The 25379-nt window shown below is 43.5% G+C and overlaps 1 protein-coding gene across 9 annotated transcripts; it reads left to right on the top strand.

Moving 5' to 3' along the window:
• The first annotated feature begins 460 nt into the window (after nt 1–460).
• phactr4b (phosphatase and actin regulator 4b) lies at nt 461–24999 on the top strand. 9 transcript variants are annotated; one of them, XM_004559966.4, is made up of 16 exons: nt 461–478; nt 7248–7362; nt 7620–7664; nt 12356–12526; nt 13623–13703; nt 14505–15008; nt 16315–16638; nt 18863–18994; nt 20017–20542; nt 20860–21161; nt 21281–21479; nt 21652–21707; nt 21975–22036; nt 22125–22262; nt 22463–22539; nt 23481–24999. In XM_004559966.4, the coding sequence occupies exons 3-16, from the start codon at nt 7652–7654 to the stop codon at nt 23494–23496; spliced, it is 2601 nt and encodes an 866-aa protein (XP_004560023.3). In that variant the 5' UTR covers nt 461–478; nt 7248–7362; nt 7620–7651; the 3' UTR covers nt 23497–24999. The 9 variants fall into 9 exon arrangements, with proteins under 9 accessions (XP_004560023.3, XP_004560019.3, XP_012776991.3 ...); XM_004559962.3 differs by lacking the exon at nt 461–478 and adding an exon at nt 490–658; XM_004559963.5 differs by lacking the exon at nt 461–478 and adding an exon at nt 1463–1616.
• Nucleotides 25000–25379: the final 380 nt, after the last annotated feature.

Consider the following 25379-nt stretch of genomic DNA (forward strand, 5'->3'; position numbering starts at 1 on the left):
TACACTGAGATTATTGCTTTACAACAATCCCATCAATAACTTAATGTAGTTTATTATTATTATTATTATAGTTGTTGTTGTTGTCACTGTTATTATTATTAAATGTTTAAATGGTTGTATTTTATTTTCGGCATCAGTCTCATTCTTACAGCGTTATAACTCAGGGTGTGTGTTTAATAAAATGTCATATGGGGGTTAAAATGATAGCAGGCTCAATCTGTACGTCAGGGCTGCCTTTATTATTTTGTTATTTTTAAGGAAGGGAAGAGAGGGTCTTCATCCTGAGAGTGTGAAGCTGGACAACATAACGGTATGCCCCTCCACCCCCTTCCCACCCCAGAGCTGTGGACTGCAAAGCCTGGTGGGTATTGAAGTCTTCACAACAAAGAGAGAAGCCGTATTCTCAACGGCTAATGCGGCGCTGTCGCTCCCACTGAGGACTACCGGTACCGAGATGCGCAGCTCGGGATGGTTTCCGGTAAGTGCGCAAAATGTTTGGACCGGGCACTGGAAGAAGGGGAAAGTGTGAGGTGAGGAAATGACCGGGCTGCTATTTTTAAGTCGGCTGTAAGTACTTTCAAAAGAGGAGGCGGCGGAGGAGGGACGTTCGTCAGGAGGGATGTAGGGCTGCTGATTCCCGAGCAGCGAGTACAACACGGTGAGTTTGCTGCAGAGATGTCTGCACAGACAATAACCTGCAAGTTGCGCTCTCAAGTTGGTCAGTGCGAAGCAGCCGTTTTCAGAAAGCGATTTGCACGTTCACAGTGCGATGCTGCGCGTGAAAGTGCTGTGTTTCTGCACAAAGCGAGTGCCACAGGGTCAGCACACATCTTTGCTCCTGCTGCAATTGTTTCACACCCTGGAACTCCATTTTCCCCGCTGATGCTCTGCTCAGGAGACCGTGCACAACAAAGGATCTGGATGATCAGGATGTGCATGGTGTGTGCCGATGAATGTCGTCGGAAGGTCCGCAGACCGGTTATTTATCCGCGTCATATTGTGCCATATATGCTACATCTAAACTATATATACTGAGAAAGAGAGATGGCCAAAACGATTGTCCCTATAGCTGTCTTATCTCTGTGTAAGTGTTGGTGCTGGTGTGCAAAAGAAAAAGAAAAAAACATGGATTACTTTTAAGGACATATGATGCATTTATGGTGGGGTGTAACACCTATAGGCCCATCTTCAGCTCACAGTAATAATTAAAAGGGTAATACATTGCCTCAGGGCCTGCATCTGTAGGCTTGATAAATCACAGCATGGCGGAAATGTCAGGAACAATGACAAATCGGGGGATAACAGACCCCACTCTATTTATGTTTATTTGTTTATTTACTCTATTTCATAAAATGTGTCTACCGGCAGAGTTTTTATTTTGAGGTGTGACACCGGAAGTCGCCGTTTTCGCTGCGTGGCTGACTTGACTCCGGTCTCTCGTTCACTCAGCAGCATCTTGACTCCACTGGCGCGAGATCCGCTCGCGGGGAGAGAGAGGGCAGGTCGGTGCCGCGAGCCTTCTCGCACGGGCTCCCGTTTTTCCTCTCCTGGTGCCGGGGAGTAGCAGCTGTTTAATTTCATGCTTTTTTACGACATTGCCCGATTCAACCTCTCAGGTAATTTTGTATTTTTGTCTCGGGAATGAAAACCGGTTAAGTAAGAGTCAGTTTAATCTCGGCGATACAATTAGAAATCCGCTGTCCGTGTAGGTCTAATTAGGACATGGATTGTTAGGGCAGCGATGAAAGATGTGCATGTGTCTGACATCAAAGTGTGATTGGAGAAATGGCAGTCTGGCAGGGCAATTTATATTTATTGTAATTTTTTCTTTTCTTATACGGATTCATCGCAGCCCATTATTATGGAGAGTGCATACTTCTTCAAGGACGTTATAAGCTATACTGCCATGAGGAAATGAGAGTGAAGTAAATTATTCAGTTTTACTCCAGACCAGGCTGATAAACTTCCATCTCAGAGAGCCTCCTGATGGAGAGGAATAAAAATGTGTTTATAATAAGGCTATTATTTTATTGTCTCAATTTCTTTTCAATGCATTCAATGCAGCTACTGAATCTGACACACGATAAAACTTGGCTAATGGTCTCATCAGGTGTTTTCTCTCCTTAAACATGCAATGAAATCCATTTCCTGTGGTTCCATCCACCATAATAACTCTTGAAGTTAATGTGCTCTTGCAGAAAAAAAGAAGCTCATGGCTTGTGTTCGGGCTCTTTCCACTTCCCACTGGAAGCCTCCTCTTTAATGGACCATTAAGAGGAGAACCACAATGGTTAAGCTGTCGACTGTGCCTGATTCATTTGGTTAAACCGCGCAGATGAGACTAGTCTGAGCATCACATTCCTTAAAAGCTCTTTGCTGAATGTCTCAGATCAATCCTCGTTCACAGGGCATCCGCTGGCAGGGAGCAGAAGTGGGCGGCCTGCTCCGGTGTGTAAACATGCATGTGCGCCATGGCAGAGCTTGTCGCCGATAATCAAATAACTTCACTTAAGTTATGCTTGGTTCCCCTGCAGTGCAGCCTTCACGCAGGTGGAAGGACACTACAGAAGAAAAGTTTAGCAAAGGCGAGGAGCTTTTTGGGCTCCTTGTAAAAGTGGGGCACTGGTCCCTGTGGTGAGAGGCACTTTTCTGGGGCAGGCTCTGATGACGCTCTCCCAGCACAGATTGGGAACAGACGCCCTCGTCCATCCATTTCGGAAAGAGGTGTAGAAACTGTGCAGCCCGGGACAGACAGCTACAGAAAGGTCCAAGCGTAGACACAGCAACATGGGTTCGATCGCCATGTTCTGTTTTACAATCCTTATTTCTTTTTGATACCTCACTGGAATTGGCCTGTAAGTATGCCTCAGCTCAGCCTACCTGCTGCACATAATAACTTGTATTCAAACATTTGCTCGTTGTGTTCAGTTTGTTAGAGTCTACCTTGTTAGGACTTAAGCATGGAGTTAATTACTTTCTTCCAGTGATTTGGCAGCTTTTTGTGCCCAGAACCCTGGAGTGAGAAGCAGACTGCTATTTAAAGATGGCATAACTCAGCCAGCTGCTGCCGTTTCCGCTCCCATCGTAATTGAATCAACACTAGTAGACTGCGCCAGTGAGGGTGTGTGCACTCCGCAGAAGATTACACAGTCGGGACCTCTAGGCGGTCTTTAACAGTCACTTTCACATACCTGGTTGGTGCATTTGGGATTTGGAAGCCAGGCTGAAATAATCGGCCATGCAGGGATGTAGTTTGTGAATAGTGATTGATAAAGTGGGCAGGTAAGTTAGGCTTTTTTATGTATTCTTCTCTCCGAAGAGGTCAGCTCGAATTAAGAGTTTGTGTCATTAATTGATTGTGTGCATCCCGTTTTCTTCGATCTGCTTGTCCAGCTGTGTGAAGCGATATATGGCAGCTGTTAGGGGCCTCTGAGAAGGTATCTTTCATGGTTAAAACTCAGAGGTCCTGCATAGTTTCGATAAACACATTACTTTCATATCGATCTGTTCTGTACAATCAAAAAGCAGGTACAGGGTTAACAACTCAATAAGGAACTAGGCCATGAACATCCCTTTTTTTTATCTGTGACTGGCTGTGAGCGTGACAACAGCAAGTGAAACAGAACAATATTTTCCTGTGGAACGTATCTCCTCAAGCCAGTTCTTTATTTATGAAAAGCCTGAAGTGAAGTGTAGTCGAATAATCCTGTTTATATGTATAGATATATATGGAAAAGTCCCAGTATTTTAATTTCCACCCCCTGCCTTTAATCCGCTCGTACTTTGAAGACCTAGAGATATTTTCTCTTTCCGTGGAACACTCACCGCACAGCTCGATTATTTTGAGTCATCTAGCCAAGGCTGTGGCACTGGGCGGGAGTGTAAAAAATTTCATCTCTGACCACAAATGCATCTGCCTCGTCTCAGTGGTGTTAGGGTTCTCATCCAGTCTGTGTGAGTCTGTATGCGAATGGCTGCACTACGAAGGCTACAGTAATTTCAGGCTTTCAGGCAGTGCTGTTTGGCCTGTTTGATGTGCAAGTGATGTTACTTACACTTCTTCTTTTGAAAGGGAAGCTGACCTCTGACCTGCCAGAAAATTGCCCTAGAGGAGAAATAGAGAAGAATTCCAAACTGAATATCCAGAATTATATATGTAGTGAACTGTTTGCGTTTATATATGTGATATTTGGATTACTTTGCAATACGATCACAGCTTCCTTAGACTGACAGAGCTTACCTTCAGGGTAGGACATTGGCCAGTGATAATGTTAATGATCTAGTCAAGGGCCTCCGGTAACAAAAGCCAGCACACTTTCTCTTAATATATCCCTCACTGGCAAAACCATTAGATTTCAAGGCAATAAAGCTGCAGTTTGCCTAATTTACTCAAATGTAAGATGATATGAAGGCCATTAAAACCCAGAATTTTGCCTTGCAGTGAGGCTCATCAGTAGTATTTAAGAGCAAGAAGGAATTTTGTGGCCCAAAGCCAAACTTTATGGTCTGGGTTTGGGCCACTTCGTACACTGACAATTATAACCAGCGTTTTTGTTTGGTTTTTTTCACATTAGATTGCTTGTGGTTTTCTCACTGCAGAAAACATTTGTGCCTGATTTTCTCTAAAAGATGTGGCTTCCATAGCATTTCAGCTATTTTATTGCTAAGAATGTCTAATTTGCGCTCTGCTGTACAATCATGCTTGCATGTCTTGTTCTGTCATTGAACCATTTAAACAATCAACAAACACACTGTCTTGAATTATTAATCAGGTTCAGCTGGGACTAGAACTAATGAATTAATTAGAAAATAACAACTTATTTTCTTTATAGCTGAAACTTTAAATCATTTCAATTTAATTGTATTAATATTGTGCAAAATCACAACAATAGTCACCTGAAGGAGATTTAAAGATGCCATAACAGACTCGTAATATTGTTTTATTTATAACTTTCTAGAAATGTCAGAAATGTATGAAATAATTCCCCACCATTCAGATGTTGTCATGTGCAAAGAAAGTATATGATTCCTGCAGTATATGACTAAGAAACCCACCAACACAGTAGATTTGAGAGGGTGGAGTTCTGCCTTAGTTCATTCTGTCTCATCTCACCAACAGGCTTTAATCTATACCTAGCCCTTTGATATTATCATTCCACTAAGCATGTGACAATTAACTTGTCAGCCAATTTGGAGGTTGTTGGCATATGCTAGGAAAGTGGTTACTATATCCCCAGTCACACAAAATCTGTATTCCCTTTCTGGTTGGCAAAAACCTCCTTGTGCTTGCTTTGGTTGCTAGCACATTGCTGCAGTCACCCTGAGTTTGCATGGAAATGGTTGTTAGCGAGTGTTTACAGACAAACATGAAAAACTGCAGTCAACCATGGAAGTCTGCCTGAAACCAAAGCAGTCGCTAGGAAGAGTTTTTCAATCGTAATTTGATTCAGCGAGAGCCAGCAACCTCCAGGAACCAGTGCCAACCAGTCGGCGAATGCACATTTTTCCATAGCAACTGGTCATTATGACACGTCCAAGATGGCAAACAAATCTCAAGCAAAGTGTGCATGACATCAACACCTGGTCCCCCCAAAATTCCCGACAGTTTACATACTTTAGATCAGCGATCCGCAACCTTTTTTGCGCCACGGACCGCTTTAATGTCAGACAATATTTTCACGGACCGGCCTTTAATGTGTCGCGGATAAATACAACAAAATAAAATCATACGACCAAGACAAAAACTGTGGTATTTTGTAAATATAATGATAAGCGCAAATTCACTGTGTAATTGTGTAACTTTATTAGCAGCGCCCTCCTGAAATGTGCCAACAACATCCTCCTCTCTGCCCCTTAATCCTCTCTGGTTGCTATGGTAACGCGTTAATATTTATTTCAAAATAAGACACACAACTACAACACGGGAAAAGACCCAGGGAAACCGAGTTAATGATAAAAACTCTGAAAACCATAAATTTCACACACGAGCTTCAACTCTCGCGGCCCGGTACCAAATGACTTGCAGACCATGGCCCTGGGGTTGGGGACCGCTGCTTTAAATAATATACCCAGTATGTGTATGATTGATTTAATCCATTTGATTAAAACTGCAGTAGATTGGTCCAAACCAGTGTGGTTGTAAAGTCTTTGCAGTCTTGTGTTGGCGCCAGTGTCCGGCAGCCTCGCCTCTGTCAGTGCGCCCCAGGGTGGCTGTGGCTACAATGTAGCTTGCCATCACCAGTGTGTAAATGTGTGCGTGAATGGGTGGATGGATGACTGGATATGTAAAGCGCTTTGGGGTCCTTAGGGACTAGTAAAAGCGCTATATAAATACAGGCCATTTACCATTTACCATTTGTGTTAGTATTTGAAGGCAACATGACAGAAGATGGACCAAATGAAGGACGATTCCCAAAAACATAGTGTTGACTCAATGTGCTACAAAGCTTAGCTAGATGTGCATCAACACTATATCGTTGACAATGTATTTTTACTTCTAATTATACAGCAGTTATACTTGTTAATCAGTCAGTACTGCAAAAGTAAATATTTCTGCTTGGTTTTCTTTGCTGCCTTAATTATCAAAGCTTTTGTGTTGTGATTTTGCTTCTGTTTTCCAGCTTTTCTATTGCAAAGAATGGACGGTGCACCACTTTGAGTACATAAAATTGCTATTTGTGAGCTTGTCCATGAGCGGTTACATAACTGAAGTGTCATTTTACACACGACTCTGATTTGAATGAATGCCAGAAAGCCATTTACTCATTACCGTCACCATGTATACATCAATGGATACAAACTGTGGCATCAGACCTTTTGTGATTTAGTGGACTGGAGCTATAGTCTGCTTTAAGCTCTGTAAAGTCTGACCAAATTGTATCAGTTTTTGTTACACAGGGGCTTCTAAAGGCCTTTGTAGTATTTCCTTCTGCTTTCTTTCTCCTACAGCACGCACCTTCAAATACACAATAGATTCAGTCTGGTATTAGAAATTACTTTTTTTGCTTCATCCAAACTCATAGATACATCTTTTCTGGACATTTATTCCCGGACAGGTTCAAGCTCTGAGATATGGAGTATTATTTGTCTAGTTGTGACTTTTAGTCGGTGTGCCTGTATTTTCACGCCCAGGTGTAATCGGTTTCTCTTCGCAGTCTTATCGGAAAATTCCTGGGAAGTGTGGATCTCCTAGTTGTGTGTTGTATGTCAGACTGTGATGTGATCGACCTTGTTTTTCTCTCTTTCAGAGTGGATAGGATGGTTGGAGGTGGCATCGTCAACATGCTAGAGACCTGAAAAAATACTGCTGTACTGTTGCCAAGAACCCCGACCACCCACACCCCTCCCATGACTTTGTGTAGTGTATGTGTACGACTTTTTGCAGTTGCACAAATCCAATTAAATATACAGAAGTCAATGCACAGGAGTTTTATTTATATATCATATGCTTTATATCTGAAGGCAATCTAAAATGTTATAGCTAATACATAAAAGGGAAAAATTGCATTAAAAACTATAAATTGAAATAACAGAATAAAATGAATTATATAAAGGTATAAAATGAAACAAATGTAGAGCTGAGAATGTGTCTGCTCATGTATTAAACTTGTGTTTTTCAGGAGATGTTGATTGGTGTGCCTCAAACTCTGTAATGGAAAATCGTGGTGAGTACCGAGTTACGCGTTGTGGTTTTTTTAAATGCAGTGTTAATGCTGTGTTTCACTTTATTCCCCCATCGTGAATGACTCATTGCACACTCTTGTCAGACAGGGCTGGGGATGTTTATGTACATATGTGCGTACCTGACTTAGTCTCCCTCCCTGCTGAAGTAGCCTGTCCCAGTCTGTTATCCAGGTCAGGCCAACAGGTTCTGGAGTCATGCGGATTGGCTCAGTTCTCGCTGGAAGCCAGCCCGGCGTGGTGGCTTTATGTGGGGCACAGGAAGAGAAAAGGAACGCTGCCGAACACACTAGCTCTCCATCTTTAGAAGCAGCTCGAGATGCAGCCAAATGCTCACAAAGCTCTGATCTATCCAGGCATAATGACACAGCACAGTGCTCTGGATTCCTCTGGGGCTCAGATGAGATTTTTTTTTTCTTCTAAAGACACTCGAACGTCAAACGAAATCAAAGCACTAATTCAGGGGGTCCACTCCCGCTTTTCTTCTCATTTACAGAAAGTGCTCACTTTTTCTTTGCCTCTCCTCTCTATTTTCAAGCCTGATACAAGACTGTGCTTCTTGGCAAACATATTTCAAAGTCATGCTAATCCTTCCAAGTCTTTTTAAAATGTGATATAAGGGAGTTAAAAAAGTGTATAAAATGGTGCCTGGAGACATTAAAGGAGGCGAGCAGCATGATAAACACCCTGCACTAACATTAGGTTACTGAGCAGGAGTCAGCTAATGTTAGCGTGCAAACCCTGTATAGAAAGTGCAATGTTTATTTCTCTGATCAAACTGTCCACTCAACCTGGTCAGTGTCATTCTGTTGATGGCGATGAGAGCATACTGGACCTTTCCTTAGAAACAGTAATGCATCTGATCTTGCAAAGCATTTCTACTGGTCAAGGGTACTGATTGAAATTACATTACTGTAGTTGCATTATAGTTGTGTATATATAACTATATCTTGTGTGTTGTGGTCTGAGATCTGCAGCTTCAGGTCTAGTGTCTTCTGTGTTGGTTAACTCTTTTTAATTCACTATAAAGGAATATTTTACATTGTACGGATATTACTGAGTACACGCACTGCACCGCATACTACAACACGCGCCGTATTGAAAACAAAACGTGTCTTTTCCCTGGAATGGTAGGCATCTTTCAGTGAATGCTGACCTGTGCTATGAGCCAAGGAGGGAGGGTCAGCAAGGAAGGGGGAGTCCAACTCCAGGAGGGAGGGAGGGGAGGTCTGAGGATATTGTGCGAAGGAGGGATGGGGGAAGGATTGAAGAAAAGGCACAGAAGGCGGCTAGATGACAGACACAGAGAAGCATAAAAGATCTTAGGGCATACGGGGACTTTGTCGCAGAAGAAGCACGGCAGGTGAAGGAGTTGATCTGTATCGTGTAAGGCGCACACTTAAAGGTGCAGGACAGGTAGGGGCCCCTCGGGGGCTGGATCATGGGACAGAGCCTCCGTGTGGAGATCTCAGCTCAGGACCCACAACAACAACAACATAGCCGCAGTGGTGAGTTTCTGGGCTTACATTCTTGGTGTACTTTACACAGCTGTGGTTTCCTCCATCGCTAACATCAACAACATGAAACTATTTTCTCGTTTACTAGTTTTCAAGGATAGAGGATAGAGCAGAGCTGAGGATTGGTGATTGTGTAATAAACTTTGCACAAATGTTGCGTAGCCTCCCTCCTAATTCTGCCCCTCATTCATGTTTACCACCACAAGGAATGCTAAATCACTGGGATCATGTGGCTAATTCTCTACAGTGTTTTTAACACACTCATGCATGACTTATGCACTTATTTTCTTATGTTACACTGCACAGGAACATCAGATTGCATATGTTGTCTGGCTCAGAGGTTTTACATAATTTTGTACCGCACCAATTATTCCAAGTTTCTAAGCGCCGCACGATGTTATATGATCGTGCATTTTATGCAAGTAGTGAGTAAAAAGATATGTACAGCAGTAAAACGTTACTCATATTACAGTGTCATGTAATGACATTTATTTCTACTGGATCTTAAATTGTTGAAAATGTTAGGGAACACGTTTTTTCGCAGGAAACAGTCAGTGCTCGTAAGTGGATTAAATGTCATAATCGGCCCTGACAAAGGTAACTGTTACACCGAGGTTGGAGGTATTTCCTAATATTTATCCGCCTGGACTTTTGGTTTTTGTGTTAGCGATCGGGATAGCATGCTCCTTTACAGCAACAATCTCCTTTACCCACATGCTCACCTGACCAGCCTGCCATGACTCAGTGAATCATGAGGTTAGAGGGAAATCTGGCCAGTTGCATGGGGGAGTAGTAGGTGTGCCTTCTGGATATGGCTATGTCATAGGAAGACACCAGCACAGTCACACACTCTCGTGTTTCCTGTCTGCTGTGGCTTATCTGGGCAGACTTTCTCATTAGAGTAACACTATTAAGAATGTAGCTCTGTTATGAATGGAGCTATTTTTTTATATATCATCATTCATTAGTTTCCCTGTTGTACCTTCGAGCATAGTGTTTCCATGAGCTGTACAGTGGACTATGTTATTGAATATGAGGGGAAGAGGCTGCCTTTGTTCTCTGGGAGGAAACGGCACTCCACCCTGATTCTGTGACTGCGTTTCCAGCCCCCCCATCCCAGCCCGCCACATTATGTCTGTACTTTTTCTCTCTTTGTAGCCCTTTTTTTACCCTCTACTCCAATTCCAAAACCCACAGTCACACTCAGCTATAGTGTCACAACATGCCAGACCTCTTCACACTACAGCTGAAACAATGGCATGTTGGAGAGTTTTTCTCTGTATCTGTGAAGAATAATTTGGAGTGGATCTACAAGCTCTCTTGAACGTGACAGCTGATTTGGGTCTTCTGTACTTGTTTCTTTTTTGAGGACTTTTTTTTTGTACTAGTGGATTGGCACCTTTTATAATCGAGCTTCACTGGCTAACGGAAAAGACCGCTGAGGATATGGTCAGTCGTAGCTTTCAAATAGATGCCTGCTGCATGGGCTGAGTCCTCTGCCATCGTCATCTCTGCAGTGCTTTGGAGTGTGCAGGCCTGGCACAGCCAGCTCTTATCCTGCTTCACTGGCTTCAGCTGAGCCACTGTGGCAGAGGCGTCTCTGACAGAACGGTCTGCTGTGTGTGAGAACCTCAGTTCTGGATCGCGGAGAAGCTGCCTTAAGCAATGCTTAATCTGGATGTTATGGCAGCTGGTCTGAGTCCTCAGATTTCTACCTCGCAGAGATAAGCTGGATTTCCACAGCGTGGACATGTCTCTCGACTCCGGACCCTCTGCTGTAGTTTCCGTCAACTCTCTGCAACTTGGTCTCCTGCGTTTTCGTCATCTGTGATTTGATGCTGGCATATACACAGGACAGTAGATTTTTGGTTGCTGAATGCTCCTTGCGTCCTCATGGCGTGCTGTTTTAAGTCCCACCACCATGCAAGCTGGACACTTAGCACCCCTCTTCAAGGTAGATTAGTGTCTGCTTTTTAACTACTTGTCAAAAATGCCATTTTTAAACTCACAGTAGGGTATGAAGTTGAAGTATTGTGATTAAAACTGTTTTCCTATCCGAGGTTTACAGTCTGTCAGGCTTCTGAGGTCTGTGTAAACACTCAACTCAAATTTTACACCGCCAGCAGTGTGGAGTTAATGTGCCTGTCCTTCAGCTGCAAAAAATGGGTTTGAATCTTGTGTCAGCAACCATTCGCCTTTCTGTAGTGTCACTTAGCAAGATACTGAAACCCTGCCAGCTCCAGGGGTGCTGGACTGCAGCTAGCTGATACTGATGTATGCGTATCAGTGTGTGTGTGTGTCTCAAATAAAGAAAAAGTTTCTATCCAGGAATAACGTTTTGTTGTTTTAGTGTTCCCTGGACTGCTAAGTAAGCCACATCAGTATTGTGTGAGAGCATATTGTTGTGGGAATCAGACTGCAGGGCATTACTGTCGCCAAGACATCCTGTGTGAGCCCGAGACTGGATGTTTTACATCGGACTCTGTTCTCTCTCTGCTGGTAAATATTATGTCTGCTGAATACAGCAGCTGCAGCCTGTTTGAAAGCCTCTCCAAGCTCAGCGCGCTGTCAGTTGGCCTGTCAGTCATGTGACCCAGAGTATGTAGCCATGTCTGCAGATTGCTTTTTAGTTGAGTTCTTGAAGCCTTGGTGACACCTAATGATAATTAGTGGTTTTTAAAGAGCTTTTGCTTCTTGTTACCTGTATGTGTGGGTGTGTACATGTGTATATATTTTATATATGTATGCAGAATGACTGACAACCTTTTTCTGCTGCTTATGTCTGCATTCGTGTGTGCCCCTCTTCTCTATGGGAGCAGCGAGGGCTGAAAGGCTGATAAGGCACTAGACTCCATCCGGTTAAGGAATGTGAGTACTTGACAGCGAGAAATCCTGGCTCAGAGCCAGTGTTAGGCTTCTCCTGTTAGCTGTGGATACGTGGAGGAGTCCGTGAGCTCTCAGCGTCACCCTGCCAAAGCACGCTCGGCCCCCGAGAACTAACAGCTAAAGATAATAACCGCCATAATGATCCTGGCCCTCGTTAAAAAGCAGCAGATGAGCTCAGTTAAAATAGAAAGCGCCGCTGCTGAGTGGGGTGTCTATAATTTCATGTTATAAGTTCTATTGTATTTGTTTTAAATTTGTGCTTTCTGTTTTAGATGATGAAGCTGAGCAGCACCACAGCACAATGGTGGGAGAGGGAGGCAGCACCGGGGACAGCACCCCTCCCCCGAAGCGCAAGGGCAAGTTCTCGACCCTTGGCAAGATCTTCAAGCCGTGGAAGTGGAGGAAGAAAAAAAGCAGCGAGAAGTTCAAAGAAACTTCTGAAGGTTTGTGCTGCAAACTTGTTCTCTTTGCGAATGCCACCTCTCCTTTCACCCCAGCGGCCGTATCAGTTGTATTCAAATGTCATTAAAATTCCTCTGTGAACATGTTTCCGCCCAAATGTTACAAGCAAGTTTGTCTCTCGCTATTTTCAGTGCACATAATACAATAAGATGAATACAAGATGTCTCGTTAAGAGATGACGTGTATATCATGGTGCCCTTGCGTTTTGAAGCGTCCTTTTTGGCTAATTAATCGTCTCTTTAGCAGTGTGGCACATGCCATCTGTGAACATTTAGAGGGTGGAGTTCTAACATATCATCTAATGCAGGTTTAGGCAACTCCTGGCCTCGAGTGCCGTTGTTCTGCAGGTTTTAGATCTCGCCCTGTGTCAACACACCTGAATCAAATGATTAGTTCATTCCCAGGCCTCTGGAGAACTTCAAGACATATTGAGGAGGTCATTTAGCCATTTGAATCAGCTGTGTTGGATCAAGGACACATCTAAAACCTGCAGGACAGGAAAGTCGTGTCCATAGACTGTATATGAAAGATGGATGTTTTTACTGTGACACCTGCTGGTTACTGAAGTTCTAGACTTTTGGCTGTCTCCTCGATGGTTTGATGCCGGACGTGATAAGAGACCGCTGCATCTGTACGAAAAACCGAGAGCAAAGTATCGCAGAAACTTGACAGTTACAGGGTGTTTATCCTTTTGTAGAGTACTATGTACTTTTGTACAATCTGACTTCTTTCTGCAACCAGTAGAGTTGCCCTTGCTGGTCATTAAAAGTATACTGATTTAAGACACTTCTGAATTGGCTTCACTTTTCAGGCCTAGAAGCCACACCCACATGTTATATACAGTATGTTATATATAAAGATACTTGCTAACTGATTCTAAGTGTTACTGAATAATATGGGAAACTTACAACCAGAAAGCATGGTGAAGAGGTCCAGTTCAGTGACTCGAATTAGCACAACATATATATATCTATATATATTGCTTCTGGTGCATGAGATCACAGTGAAAATTTTAAATCATAAATATCTTGGTGAAAAAATGGTCTATAAAATGTCATTTCCTTTTGCTCTTGACAGAACTAGAGAGGCAGATGTCGACAAGGCGCACCCGACAGGAGCTTATAGAACAGGGGGTGCTGAAGGAGGTCCCGGACAGTGGTGAGGAGACTTGTGTGATTCAAAATGTGATATCTTTGCAAAGCTTTGTCTGCGTCTGACAGCAGCAGCCCCGAGGCAATAACGCCCACTCAGACGGTACAGTTAAGTCTTCAGCACATGATAGCAGGAATGCTGTCTTCCCATGCAGCAGGTGCCTGAGACAAATTTAGAAAAACAAATTTGAGAAAAAACTGCTTTCACCTTGCTGTTTCTCAAAGTAATGCAATGTCTGTTTAAAATTACTTGCCACTCTCCAGAGCTGAGGAAAAGTGGAACAAATTGTGCCTTGCAGCAAAATAGCTTAGAAAGGGGGGGTGTGCAAACGTTCTGCTGGTCCCGCTGTTGCAGGAGCCCATTTATTAAATCTACAGCAGCTTCTTCATCACGGCAAACACTGACTGTCCATGGGGCTTGAGTTAAGGGCACATTTTATTACTGTGGGAAAGAAAACTGCAAATAGCAATTATTTTTGAACAGTTTCTGTATTGATTTTGTAGTCTTTAAAATCTCCCCAAAAATCACCCCTCACTGTATCTGAAATCCAGATTTAAAGAAGAAATAAGCAGCAAAAAGTATGTTTAACAGTGTTATGGCTCAGTTGGATAGTTATCAGTTATCTTGCCATGCATCAGGTTAATTGTAGAATATTGAACACAGCACTACCAGTATGTAAAACTTTAAAAGATGTATCAATTTAGCATGTAATGTCCTTCCGCACTTTCTCAGTAGCTCAGAATATCATTCAGTCTTCTAATGTATTTATTTGAGTATTCACCAAGTGTTTTTGACCAATCTTTTTAGATGGAGAAGCACAAAATGTGAAGCAGTCGTATGTAAAGAATGGCCACACTCTGCCTGTTGGAGGAGGAGGAGTCATCAGTGGTGTCAGGAGCCCATGCAACCAGGGCCAACTCCCCTCAGATTCAGATTTTAGGATGAACCCTGCATGGCTCGCCCAGCCAGATGACCGAAGGGGCCGTTGTTCTCCCTCAGATGGAGACCGCCGTGGAGCTTTGGGCTCCAGGGGAACAGGACTGCATGACGAAGGACGGAGAAGCGCAGGGATTGGGGCACGGGCGCAAGGGGAGGGCGAGTGGAAGTCTAATATGGCCTGGCAGGGCCACATTCACGGACAAATGGAAGAGAGCAGACATGGTGGCAGGCTTCACCCTGACGACGGGCAAAAGAGGCCAGGACTGCAGAAGGCCCCATCCGAGGACGGCAGGAGGAGTCGGCCTGCAGAAGGAGACTGGAAGCCTACACTCCCTCGGCATGCATCTGCTGAGGAGGGGAGGGCCCGGAGAGGTGAGTCACTTCCAGTAGTTGTCCTCCCTGCAATCTGAATTTTTCCACCAATTTTTACAAGTTGCAATCATAGCAGCACTGCTGTTGTCAGTGTAAGGCCATAACCGATGAAGTGCACACCTTTTACACCTTAACCTCCTTCATATTCGAAAAGTCGGTGATTCTTGGGTACCTTATCCCCTCCCTTTTGCTGTCACTTTTCTGCTTATATGCTGTCCTCCCAGATATAGACGGGCTCCTGTCAGCTCCCGGGAGGCCTGCTCCAGCTATGCTTCTTATTCAGGAACATGAGGGAATAGCTCGTCCTCTCTTCTCCTCTCCTAATTAATGTGGCGCGATCGCTATACTCATTATTGCCCTTTAAGGCTAGCACAGTGAGCTCAGTGATAATTGGTAAAGTGCCACAGCTAATTGATTTCCCAGAAAAATAGAATTTGTTCAAAAATAATGGTGTTTAGCTCTGTTTTTAGATCTCAGCTGTGTGGTTATCGCTCACGTGACAGGTTATTCTGTGCCAATGTGTAAACATGCTAGGAGTTGAAAAGTATGCAAACACTATAGCACGTCATTGCAGCAAAGAAGAAAGAAAATTTTGTCCACTTTCCTTCATGTGTCATTGCTCTGCTCTTCTTTTCATCTTACCTTGTTTTTTTCTTTTTTATGATGCTACTTTTTTTTACCTCTCCCACTCGCATTTCTATCTTTATCACATCTCCTGCTTCCTCTCTCTCTGTTCTTCAGTCTGACTTCCTGCTTTCCCCTGGATTAGTTCCTCTTTGATTTACATGGCATCACACTGATAACACTTCTGTAAATAAATAGCCCCGAACCTGAGAGCGGCAGGAATGGCGTGGGCGCAGCGGTGGGAACAGCGTGGGGGCCGGCTCGCGGGTATAGTGGGGTGGGCAGAGGGAGGTGGGTTTTTTTTGGTGGTAATTGCAGCCGCCTACTCTGTTTATCTTCACAGCTGATCCCTAGATAATGCCATTCTCAAACAAGTGCTATCACAGAGAGTGCTTGGAGTGCTTAGAGCTGTAGAAAAGTGGCTCATCGCTGAGTCTCTGAGCTGAAACATTTATAGCAATCCACTGGGATATTTGGTGAGATTTTGCTAATTCACTGAAGTGTATTTCTTATGATCATGCATAAATAGAATACAGTATATGCACTGCAGCTGAAAACCAATCATGTATTGCTTAAGTTTATCAGTCTCAGTTGACGTGCTGTAACTTTTAAAATTATATAAGCAGAATTACATGTTATGATATAAAACTATATGGTTAGCTGCTTTTTCCTTTTTTTTTAGAATCAGACAGCCATTTTGCTCCTGACCTGGACACCCTACGTGAACCTCTGCCACCCAAACAGGTGATCATGCCTCCAAAATGGCTGGTGAGCTCCACCCCTGAACCTGGCAGCGAGTGTCCACCTCGAACTCCATCCAACCACCCCACGAGCCAGTTCTCTTCTCCGTCGGGTGTGACGTCCAAACCTGTTCGATCGGTGTCTTCTGCGTGTTCCAACACTCAGCAGTCTTCGGCCGCTGCCCTTACCCCCACTTCTCAGCCCGCCAAGCAGCCCCCTCTGCCTCCACCCAAGCCTGTGAACAGGGGCAACGCGGCCATGCTGGGTAAGCTTTTACTAACAGTAGCTTCTTAGGTTAACAGATGTTGCAGGGACAGGAAGCATACATCAACAATCCAACCCCTGCTCAGTTAGCGTGTAGTTTTCCAGCTGGCGTATACAGTATGTACATTTATGCGTCAGTGCACTACTGATGGTAAACTCTTCAGCACAACATCCTGTATACGATACTATCTTAACAGCACGAGCTGCTTTTCCCCAGTTAATTACTTATTAAGCCTGGATTATTGTAGCAGAAACGTATTCCAGCATTTTACGCTATGAGGATAACAAGGACTCCTGTGGCTGTGGGCCACTGCTTCCACAGATACAGTGTAGCGGTTCTGTGGTTTTGCCTCATCTGGGATCGTGTTTTAATTCCCAGTAGGGGGGGAGGGGGGGATTACAAAAATGCTCCATTTGTCATCAGTTTATTATACTAATTGTTGTTCTTGACACAAATAGAATACAAAATGAGTCAGTTAGGAACTTAAACTAGTTTCAGGTTAACATTTACACTACAGAGAACTCCTCGAAATCTAATTTCTCAGTACACTTGTTGACAGTTTACTATGAAGTGACTGTATTTTAAAAGCCAGGAGGCTTCTTTGCTTTGTGGCCAAGTTTATGGACAAAGAACAACTGAGACAAAAGGTGTTAATAAAACACACCGTGAAGCGGATACTGTTACAGTTACAAGGATAGTAATCATGTTCTTACCTATGTGTTTGTTTAGTGATTATCACTTCGGGAAACAGTACCATTCCCTCATAGTGCAACTCTGTTTATATACAGTTGTGTTCAAAAGATTGCATCCGCTCATCACTGGCATCGTCATGATCATCCAGGGTGGAATGATCGTAGAGCGTACGTGTGTAATGACTTTAAAAACACGAATTTGGGGCACAAGTTTGATTTTATTCTGGGTTTTCTCGATCCACTCGATCAGAAGTATACATACAGGCTCAAATATATACACTCACCCCCACTAATGTTGGGATAAATGTTCCTCAGCAAGTTACACCTCAACCAGACACTTTACTTACATAAGATCATGTTATATGGATATGTAACTACTTTGCCAAGTTTTGGAAAAAGACCGAAACTGTCAATATGAAATTCAATTCAATTCAATTTTATTTATATAGTGCCAAATCGCAACAACAGTTGCCTCAAGGCTCTTTGTATTGTAAGGTAGACCCTACAATAATACATACAGAGAAAAAACCCCAACAATCATGTGACCCCCCCCTATGAGCAAGCACTTTGGCGACAGTGGGAAGGAAAAACTCCCTTTTAATAGGAAGAAACCTCCAGCTCAGGAGGGGCGGGGCCATCTGCTGTGACCGGTTGGGGTGAGAGAAGGAAGACAGGATAAAGACATGCTGTGGAAGACAGCCAGAGATTAATAAAAGGTATGACTCAGCAGAGAGGTCTATTAACACATGTTGAGTGAGAAAGGTGACCGAATATGATATGAATGACAGTAAACTGGTTTTACTGGACTGAGAGGATATCGACAAAGAAAAAACCGACACCTTGAAGCTTGACTGAAATTTTCAGCTGCCCACATGGACAAACCAAATTCCTTCTAGACAAATGTTTTGTAGTCAGACAAGACCTAGGAACATGGTACTGTCGAGCATGGTGTTGGTAGCATCATGCTCTGGGGCTGTTTTGCTGTCAGGGGTACTGGTACATCGCATAAAGTGGATGGAATAATGAAGAAGAATGACTACCTCTAAATTCTTCAACTTCTTCAACCTCAAATCAGCAGCTAGATGGTTGAAATTCCAACAAGACAATGATCCCAACACACAACAAAACTGGTTTTGGGATGGATAAAGCAGGATAACATTAAGCTTCTCGAATGGCCTTTCCAAAGACCCGACCTCAGTCAGGAAAATCTGTAGACTACACTTAAAAGTCAGATCCGTGACTCTGTGTGGATTAGAGGAAACCCAAAATAATTTAAATTGTGTGCACCAAATTCTTTTTTTTTAACTCATTAAAGATGTTTGCTGCACAATCATTCCACCCTGGAAAAAGAAAAGTTGAAACAGTTCAAATAAATCATTAAATGCCCAGAATTACTATGAAATTCATGCCCACGATGAGTGGATGTAAACTTCTGACCACAGCCGTAACTTATGAAATCAACAACACGACACCAGAAAGTAGCTGCATTCATTAAACATACAAGCTGAAGGCCTCCATCTCGTCCCTGTTAGTCTCCGCCCTGCAGGGGGGAGAAAACGCTCAGCTTCCACTCTACTGGTCCTGCTGGAAGCGAGAGTGCGACTATGATGTCTACCTGTCCCTGCCTGTCTACCTGTGCCGGCGGGCTGGAGGCCTGCGCTCAGGTAAAAGGATGCCCCCCTGGTATTTCTTTGGCTGGGGTGCCAATTTCTGGAATGCCCTCTTCAGAGTCTGCACACTTCATCATGTCGCATCCTTTCCTGCTGCCAACATATGTCTTCTGAAAAGCCTTTAACTTGTTCACCGGCCTTCATTGCTTTGGACCTGGTATATAAGAGCCGCATGCATATAACAAGCTGATAATGAGTGTGCTTACTGTATGCAGGAGACAACTTCTGTGTGAGTGCAGTTGAGTGTATTTTGCCTCTGAATAAGGGAGGGCCTTTAGCGGGTTCCAGCTGTGTTCTGCTATGCATCAAATGAATTTTATGTCTCTAATCCACTCAGCTCTCACTCAAATGGGATGGATGGGTGGACTTGAATGGATGACTGAATGGGTCGAAGAATAAAAAGGCAAAATGTTTCTAACATAAGGGCTCGACTTATTATAGAGAGGAAGTCCATTACAGTGTAGGTTACTGCATGTTGTAAGTCTGTCAGCACTGTTCACTTATTATGTCTGCTTTTAACAGAAATGTTGCCTTAAAGCTGTCCTCTGAAGTCTTAAGAGCCAAATAGCAAATATGCAAATGTGCATGCAAAACTGGAAGGTTTGCATTTGAGCTTTTTGTTTAGGAGCTTCAGGAGCTTTACTACGCTAATAGAAAAGTGTCGGTGCGGGGTTAGTCTGGCTGTGAAGAGCATGGATGCATCTTTTTTGTCTCTGTGACCTGGAGCACTCGCTGCACACTGGTCTTTTAGAGCAAAGTGTGCGTTCATGGCCGTCATGTGAACCAACTTGCTGTACGGATGCAGTAATGCTCAGTCAGACATGTAATCCCAGCATTCGTGTGTCTTCTGTCATACCGGGTATGTTATACATGTGTGACTGATGCTTGTGCACTTGCGTCACAGTGACAAACTAGATTCAAAAGTAAAGCACTTGCTAGCAAATCACTCACACGCCTAAGCTGTAGCTGTTTTTCTTTAGCAGTTATGGTTGGATTAGCTCTTTTTCGTTTTGCAGGTGACTTCACCCAAGCAACAGGGGGCGCTAGCCTTGTTCCGGCCAAACCCTCTCCTCCGATGCCTCCTAAGAGGACCACCCCAGTCACCAAACGCAACACAGAGGACTCTGTTTCAAGCCATCCCATCATCCCCTCACCACTTTCTCTGGAGGAACACAGCAGCCTCCCCTTGGGCTTCCAGCTGCCTCCCCCTCCTCCGTCCCCTCCCCTGCCGACTCACATACCACCTTCTCCACCCCGCCAACACATACAGACCCACCACCTCCACCATCAGCACTCCTACCCCCATCCGCTCCCCCAACCCATACCAATGCTTTTCGACCCACCGAGCCCGACCAATGAGTCTCCCCAGCGCCCGGCTCCCGTACCGCTGCACATCATGATCCAGCGAGCCCTGTCCAGTCCCGGCCCGGCTCAGCCACATCCAGATGGGTCGCAGCGGGCACACACACTGCTTTTCGAAACACCTCTAGAGTACCAAGGAGGAGGTCGCCCTCTGCCTGTCAGCATTCAACCACTAAAACTGTAAGTTTCTCTGCACAGAAAAGTCTATGAATCAGTGTATACAAAGACAGTACATGGTGAAGAAGTATTGAGTCTGCACGTGATCTGTCTTTGCATGTAGCTTTCGGATCTTTTTCATCCATTTTCTAAGCTGTGTACACTTTGGACTTACTTGTATATCCATTTCAAGCTGAAAAAAAGTCCAGTCTTCATCATTGTAAAGTCAGATATAGCTGGAGGGACATATTTCAGTTAAATTCATTGAAAAACACGTCTTCAGGATTAGCCCAAAAAAACCAGAAAAAATGTTTTATATGCATGTATTTTTTTCCTGTTAGATCTGAGGATGACTACTCAGAGGAAGAAGAAGAGGAAGAAGATGATGAGGAAGAGGAGGAGTATGATGGGGAGATTCCACAGCCAGAGCTGGAGCCAAGGAGTCGCCGGTGCTTGGTCGGTGACGCTGGCATTTGTGTGATCCCACGGGGAAACGGCAATGACGACGACGAGGAAGAAGACGAGGAGGATGAGGATGAGGAAGGCGAACACGACATGCACGGGGAGGACAGTGATTCAGATGGTCCTGTGCCTCATAAAGATGAAGACTCAGATGAAGATGAGGAGGATGAGCCCCCGATGAGTAAGCATAACAAACTGATTCGGAGGTCATTTAGTGGCTTTTCTGGACTCTTTGTAAACCTGTGCAGTGTTGCTGCTCCTTCTCAGCTTACTGCATCTCTCCGCTTGGCTTTTATCCAGGCGCACTGGCCAGCAGGGTGAAGAGAAAGGACACCCTGGCTCTGAAGCTGAGCAGCCGTCCCTCTGCTCCCGACAGGGATAGGTTTACGCAGGAGAGAAGCAGCCGAGATGACCACCCTCCAGGACAGACCGGCCTCACCTGGCAGAGCAGAGAGCAGTGGGAAGCCATTCGCACACAAATCGGCACTGCACTCACGAGGTAAAGATGAGCGGTATCATTGTATTGTTTAAAATGACAGCAGTGAAACTGCATTTCCTGAAGAAATTAGACCAATTTTTAAAAGATCCTTGACCTGCTTATTACCTGAATGTCCAATGTGTAAAAATAGGACTCCATTTTTCTTTTTTCTTTTCTTTTTTTTTTATTTCAGGCGACTAAGTCAGAGACCCACTGCTGAGGAACTCGAGCAAAGAAACATCCTCCAGCGTTAGTATTAACTCTCTCTGTCTTTGTTCATGATCCTTGACTTGTTTGGACTCCTTTGTTTCTGGGTTTTAGCAAAACCCCTCCTCATTCTTTCGTCTGATGCTTTTGCCTCAGCATTTGTCAACAAAGTACATTTCACATCTGTCAACAACAAGCACATATCTAATTTTAGAAATTGCTTTTAAACCTGCCATCAAACCAAGCCTTTTATGCCAAAGTCTAAATTTGGCTCTTCTATTCTTTCTCCCATCTTTGTTCTCCCCTCAGCTAAAAATCAGGCTGACAGACAAGCCGAAGTTCGAGAGATCAAGCGACGGCTGACCAGAAAGGTGAAGCAGCACGCCGGCAAACATCCCAGTGTTAAACCATGTATTTACCTGATATTAAACTGACATAAAAAAAACATCTTTATTGTAGCTGAGTCAAAGACCCACGGTTGCAGAACTACAGGCAAGAAAAATCTTGCGATTCCACGAGTATGTGGAAGTCACAGATGCCCAGGACTACGATAGAAGAGCAGACAAGCCGTGGACTAAGCTCACTCCTGCCGACAAGGTAATCAGCTGCATATAAAGGCTTTATCGGCACACCCGCTTTCTGATACAGCACTTTACAAAATGTCCAAGACAGTGTTACAAACATATGATTTTAAATGTTAAACATGTGCAACTCCTTTAGGTTAATGTAATTTTTAGCAGTATATTGTCTCGTTTTCTTTCTGAGTTCATGTTTAACCAAATTGCTGTTTTGTCTAGGCGGCCATCCGGAAGGAGCTCAATGATTATAAGAGCACTGAAATGGAGGTTCATGAAGAGAGCAGAATTTACACAAGGTAGACCTTTTAGTTGAAACTTGACTGGCTGATTGATTGCTTTGGTCAAATGAGTGAGGTACTGTGTTTTGCTGATTTGTTTTTCTACACCACTACTTCATATTGGTGGGGTACGGAGTCTATCTCAGCTGTTATAAACCGAGAAACTGGTTTATAACACTCTGGACAGCTCATGAGTCCATCGCAGAGCTAAAGGAGAGACAGATGAACCTCTCACACTCGCGTTCACATCTACGGCCAATTTAGAATCACCCATTAAGCTAACATGCATGACCACCCAAAACCTAGGCCTTTGGGAGGAAGACGGGTACCTGGAGCACAGGGAAGCCATGCAAACACCACACAGTTTTGTTTTTGTTGTTATTTATTTCTCCTGGTTGTGTCAGGGAAACAATGAAATATGTAATGCACACTTGAGAGTGATGCATCTTTGAACACTTCCTGCCATTTGCAGCCAACCTTGGCGCTCATCCTGAAGACATCTCCCCCCCAACAGCAGGTTTTAGCCAAAGGAGCTTGTTACCTTGCTACTGTGTCAACACTGTTTATTTCATACTCCTTCAATTGTTAACGACCTTCAGGATGTCACTTATTTTAGTCTGTAGACATCGGCTGCCTTAGCTACACATGCACTGTGTCCTGTGATTGCTTTACACTTAAAGCCATCTTGTGTTGCTTGCACCTAAACACTTTAAATATGAATTAGCAGCAGTGGTGATCTGCTACTACATTAATAGAGTTGTGACCAGTAAACATCCATGTAGTCATCTTTCTTGTGCATGCCTGGTTGAATGGCAGAATCCAGCACTAACAACGGGCAGAAGAAGACTTTTAGAGCAAAATCTGTACCTTAAATAGCAATATAATGAATTTCCGTGCATTAAAAGCTTAAGGATTACAAAGGTGTGATCTTGCCTCATGAGAGCTGTTTGTTTCTTTAGGTTCCATCGGCCTTAACATCCCTGCTTCCGGATAAAGAAGCACTTAAGATCTCCGGCAAAGAAGCAGCTGCTCCCTATGCAGACAGATCGCCCTTTTGCGCCTCTTGAATGTACTGTTATCAGGGAAAGCCTGGAACTGACTCCACACGAGAATGCTTCTTGCTTGTCCTCCATCGCCCTCTCACTACATTGCTTTCACTGAACCGAGGTGTTGGTGGGTGGAGACCAGATGCAGTATTTCTCCCAGACGGCAGGGGGAACCACGTGCCAATAAAGTGGAGAAGTGGCAAAGGACCTACAGGGCTTACTCTCACTCTGCTGTTGTGTGGTGCCCCTCAGGGACTCGGATATAGTTACAACCTTTAATGCGGCCTCGTCCTGTGTTGCCTTTTTCTTTTTTCTTCTTCTTCTTTACTGTATATGGAAAAGCTAACTCATCTTTGCTAATGTAATAACGTAGAATAAAAATGGTAACAATAATGATGACCTATAACACTTCACACAGTAATAATAGACACAAACGGTCAGGAGTTGGCTGAAGACTTAAATATTCTGTTTTAGAACTGGACATCTCTGGGATATCGTGTGTTTGTTATCCACTCTACAGACTGCTGCTGTGATACGTTAGAGTGAAACTGGAAGAGATCTCATTGCAAAATATTCTGTAATGCACAAAATATTTTCTATTACAATTTTGATCACAAGGGTAGTGACAGCTTTTCTTTGAGCCTTCTTTATTATTATGATTATTATTATTATTATTATTTGGCTTGCCTGTGTTTGTGGTTGTGATGTGAGTCGGCCTTTTAATAGCTATAGAAAAAGGTCAGGAGGCTGTTGGTGTTTTAATGCGTGCCAACACACCCAATACTGGTTTTCATATCACTGATTTCTGCAACCCACTGCATGAGCCATTACAAAATCCAGTGCCACCGCGTCTGGATAATCTCTCTTCATTTATACTTTTTTCTTTTGTAAGTTTTTGTACTTCCCTTTAAAGATTGAACATGCAATACATTCTGTAGCCATTTTAAATAAGGTCGTTACGATAGTGTCTAAACTAAGAGTTAAATGTAAGTTGCTTCAAGTGTAGATCAGGGATTTATCACAAAAAAAAGAAAAAAACCACACCTGAAAACGCATAATCGGTCAACAGAAACTCAGTTTGGCTGGAACTTTTTGAAACTGCAGAAGTGTTTTACCTTGTCTTGTCTGGCCAGTAGCTTACAGGGTTCTCAGTGCTGTGTGTATAAGTTGATATAGGTTTATCTGATGCTTCTGTATATCTTGTCTTCCTTTTATTTGAAAAGAAATTTTAAATATAAAAGTATTATAGGTTGCTATTTTTTTAAGCAGAACATGAGTTTATGATTAAATGCTACAAGAATGGGAATATGAAAGTGCACCTTTCTGTAAATCTGAGTTCATTTTTAATTGAATGTGGAGTTGTATGAGCTGACAGTCTTCTTTTTAATTGTAAATAGTCTGGATCTAATTAAAAATCTTGCAATTCCTCGAACCTTCTTGTGAAACAACTCTGCAACTGAGGTCCAGTAGACCCAATGACTGTTCAGGTTGAGTCTTTTGTCTAAGCTGGAACGCCTAAAGAAACAGTGGGTTTGCAGCAACACCTGGTGGCGATTTAAGTTTTTGCACTGTCTTTTGATTTTTTGATTTTTTTTTTTAATTGCTGGTTTAAAGGCCTTTAGTGTAATTTAAAATGTATTTTAAGTAATAGGTTATATTTTAGATTATTGGATAAGGTGACACCAAAGGGTGGAGGTGTCAAACATGAGCCCTGGGGGCCAGATTTGTTCCCGCAAAGACTCCAATCTGGGCCACTTGATGGTAGTTTTGGAATATGTGAAGGAGGGAATAGATTTTAAACTTTTAACTATA

This window comes from Maylandia zebra, linkage group LG11 (assembly GCF_041146795.1).
Source record: "Maylandia zebra isolate NMK-2024a linkage group LG11, Mzebra_GT3a, whole genome shotgun sequence".
Classification (NCBI taxonomy): Eukaryota; Metazoa; Chordata; class Actinopteri; order Cichliformes; family Cichlidae; genus Maylandia; species Maylandia zebra.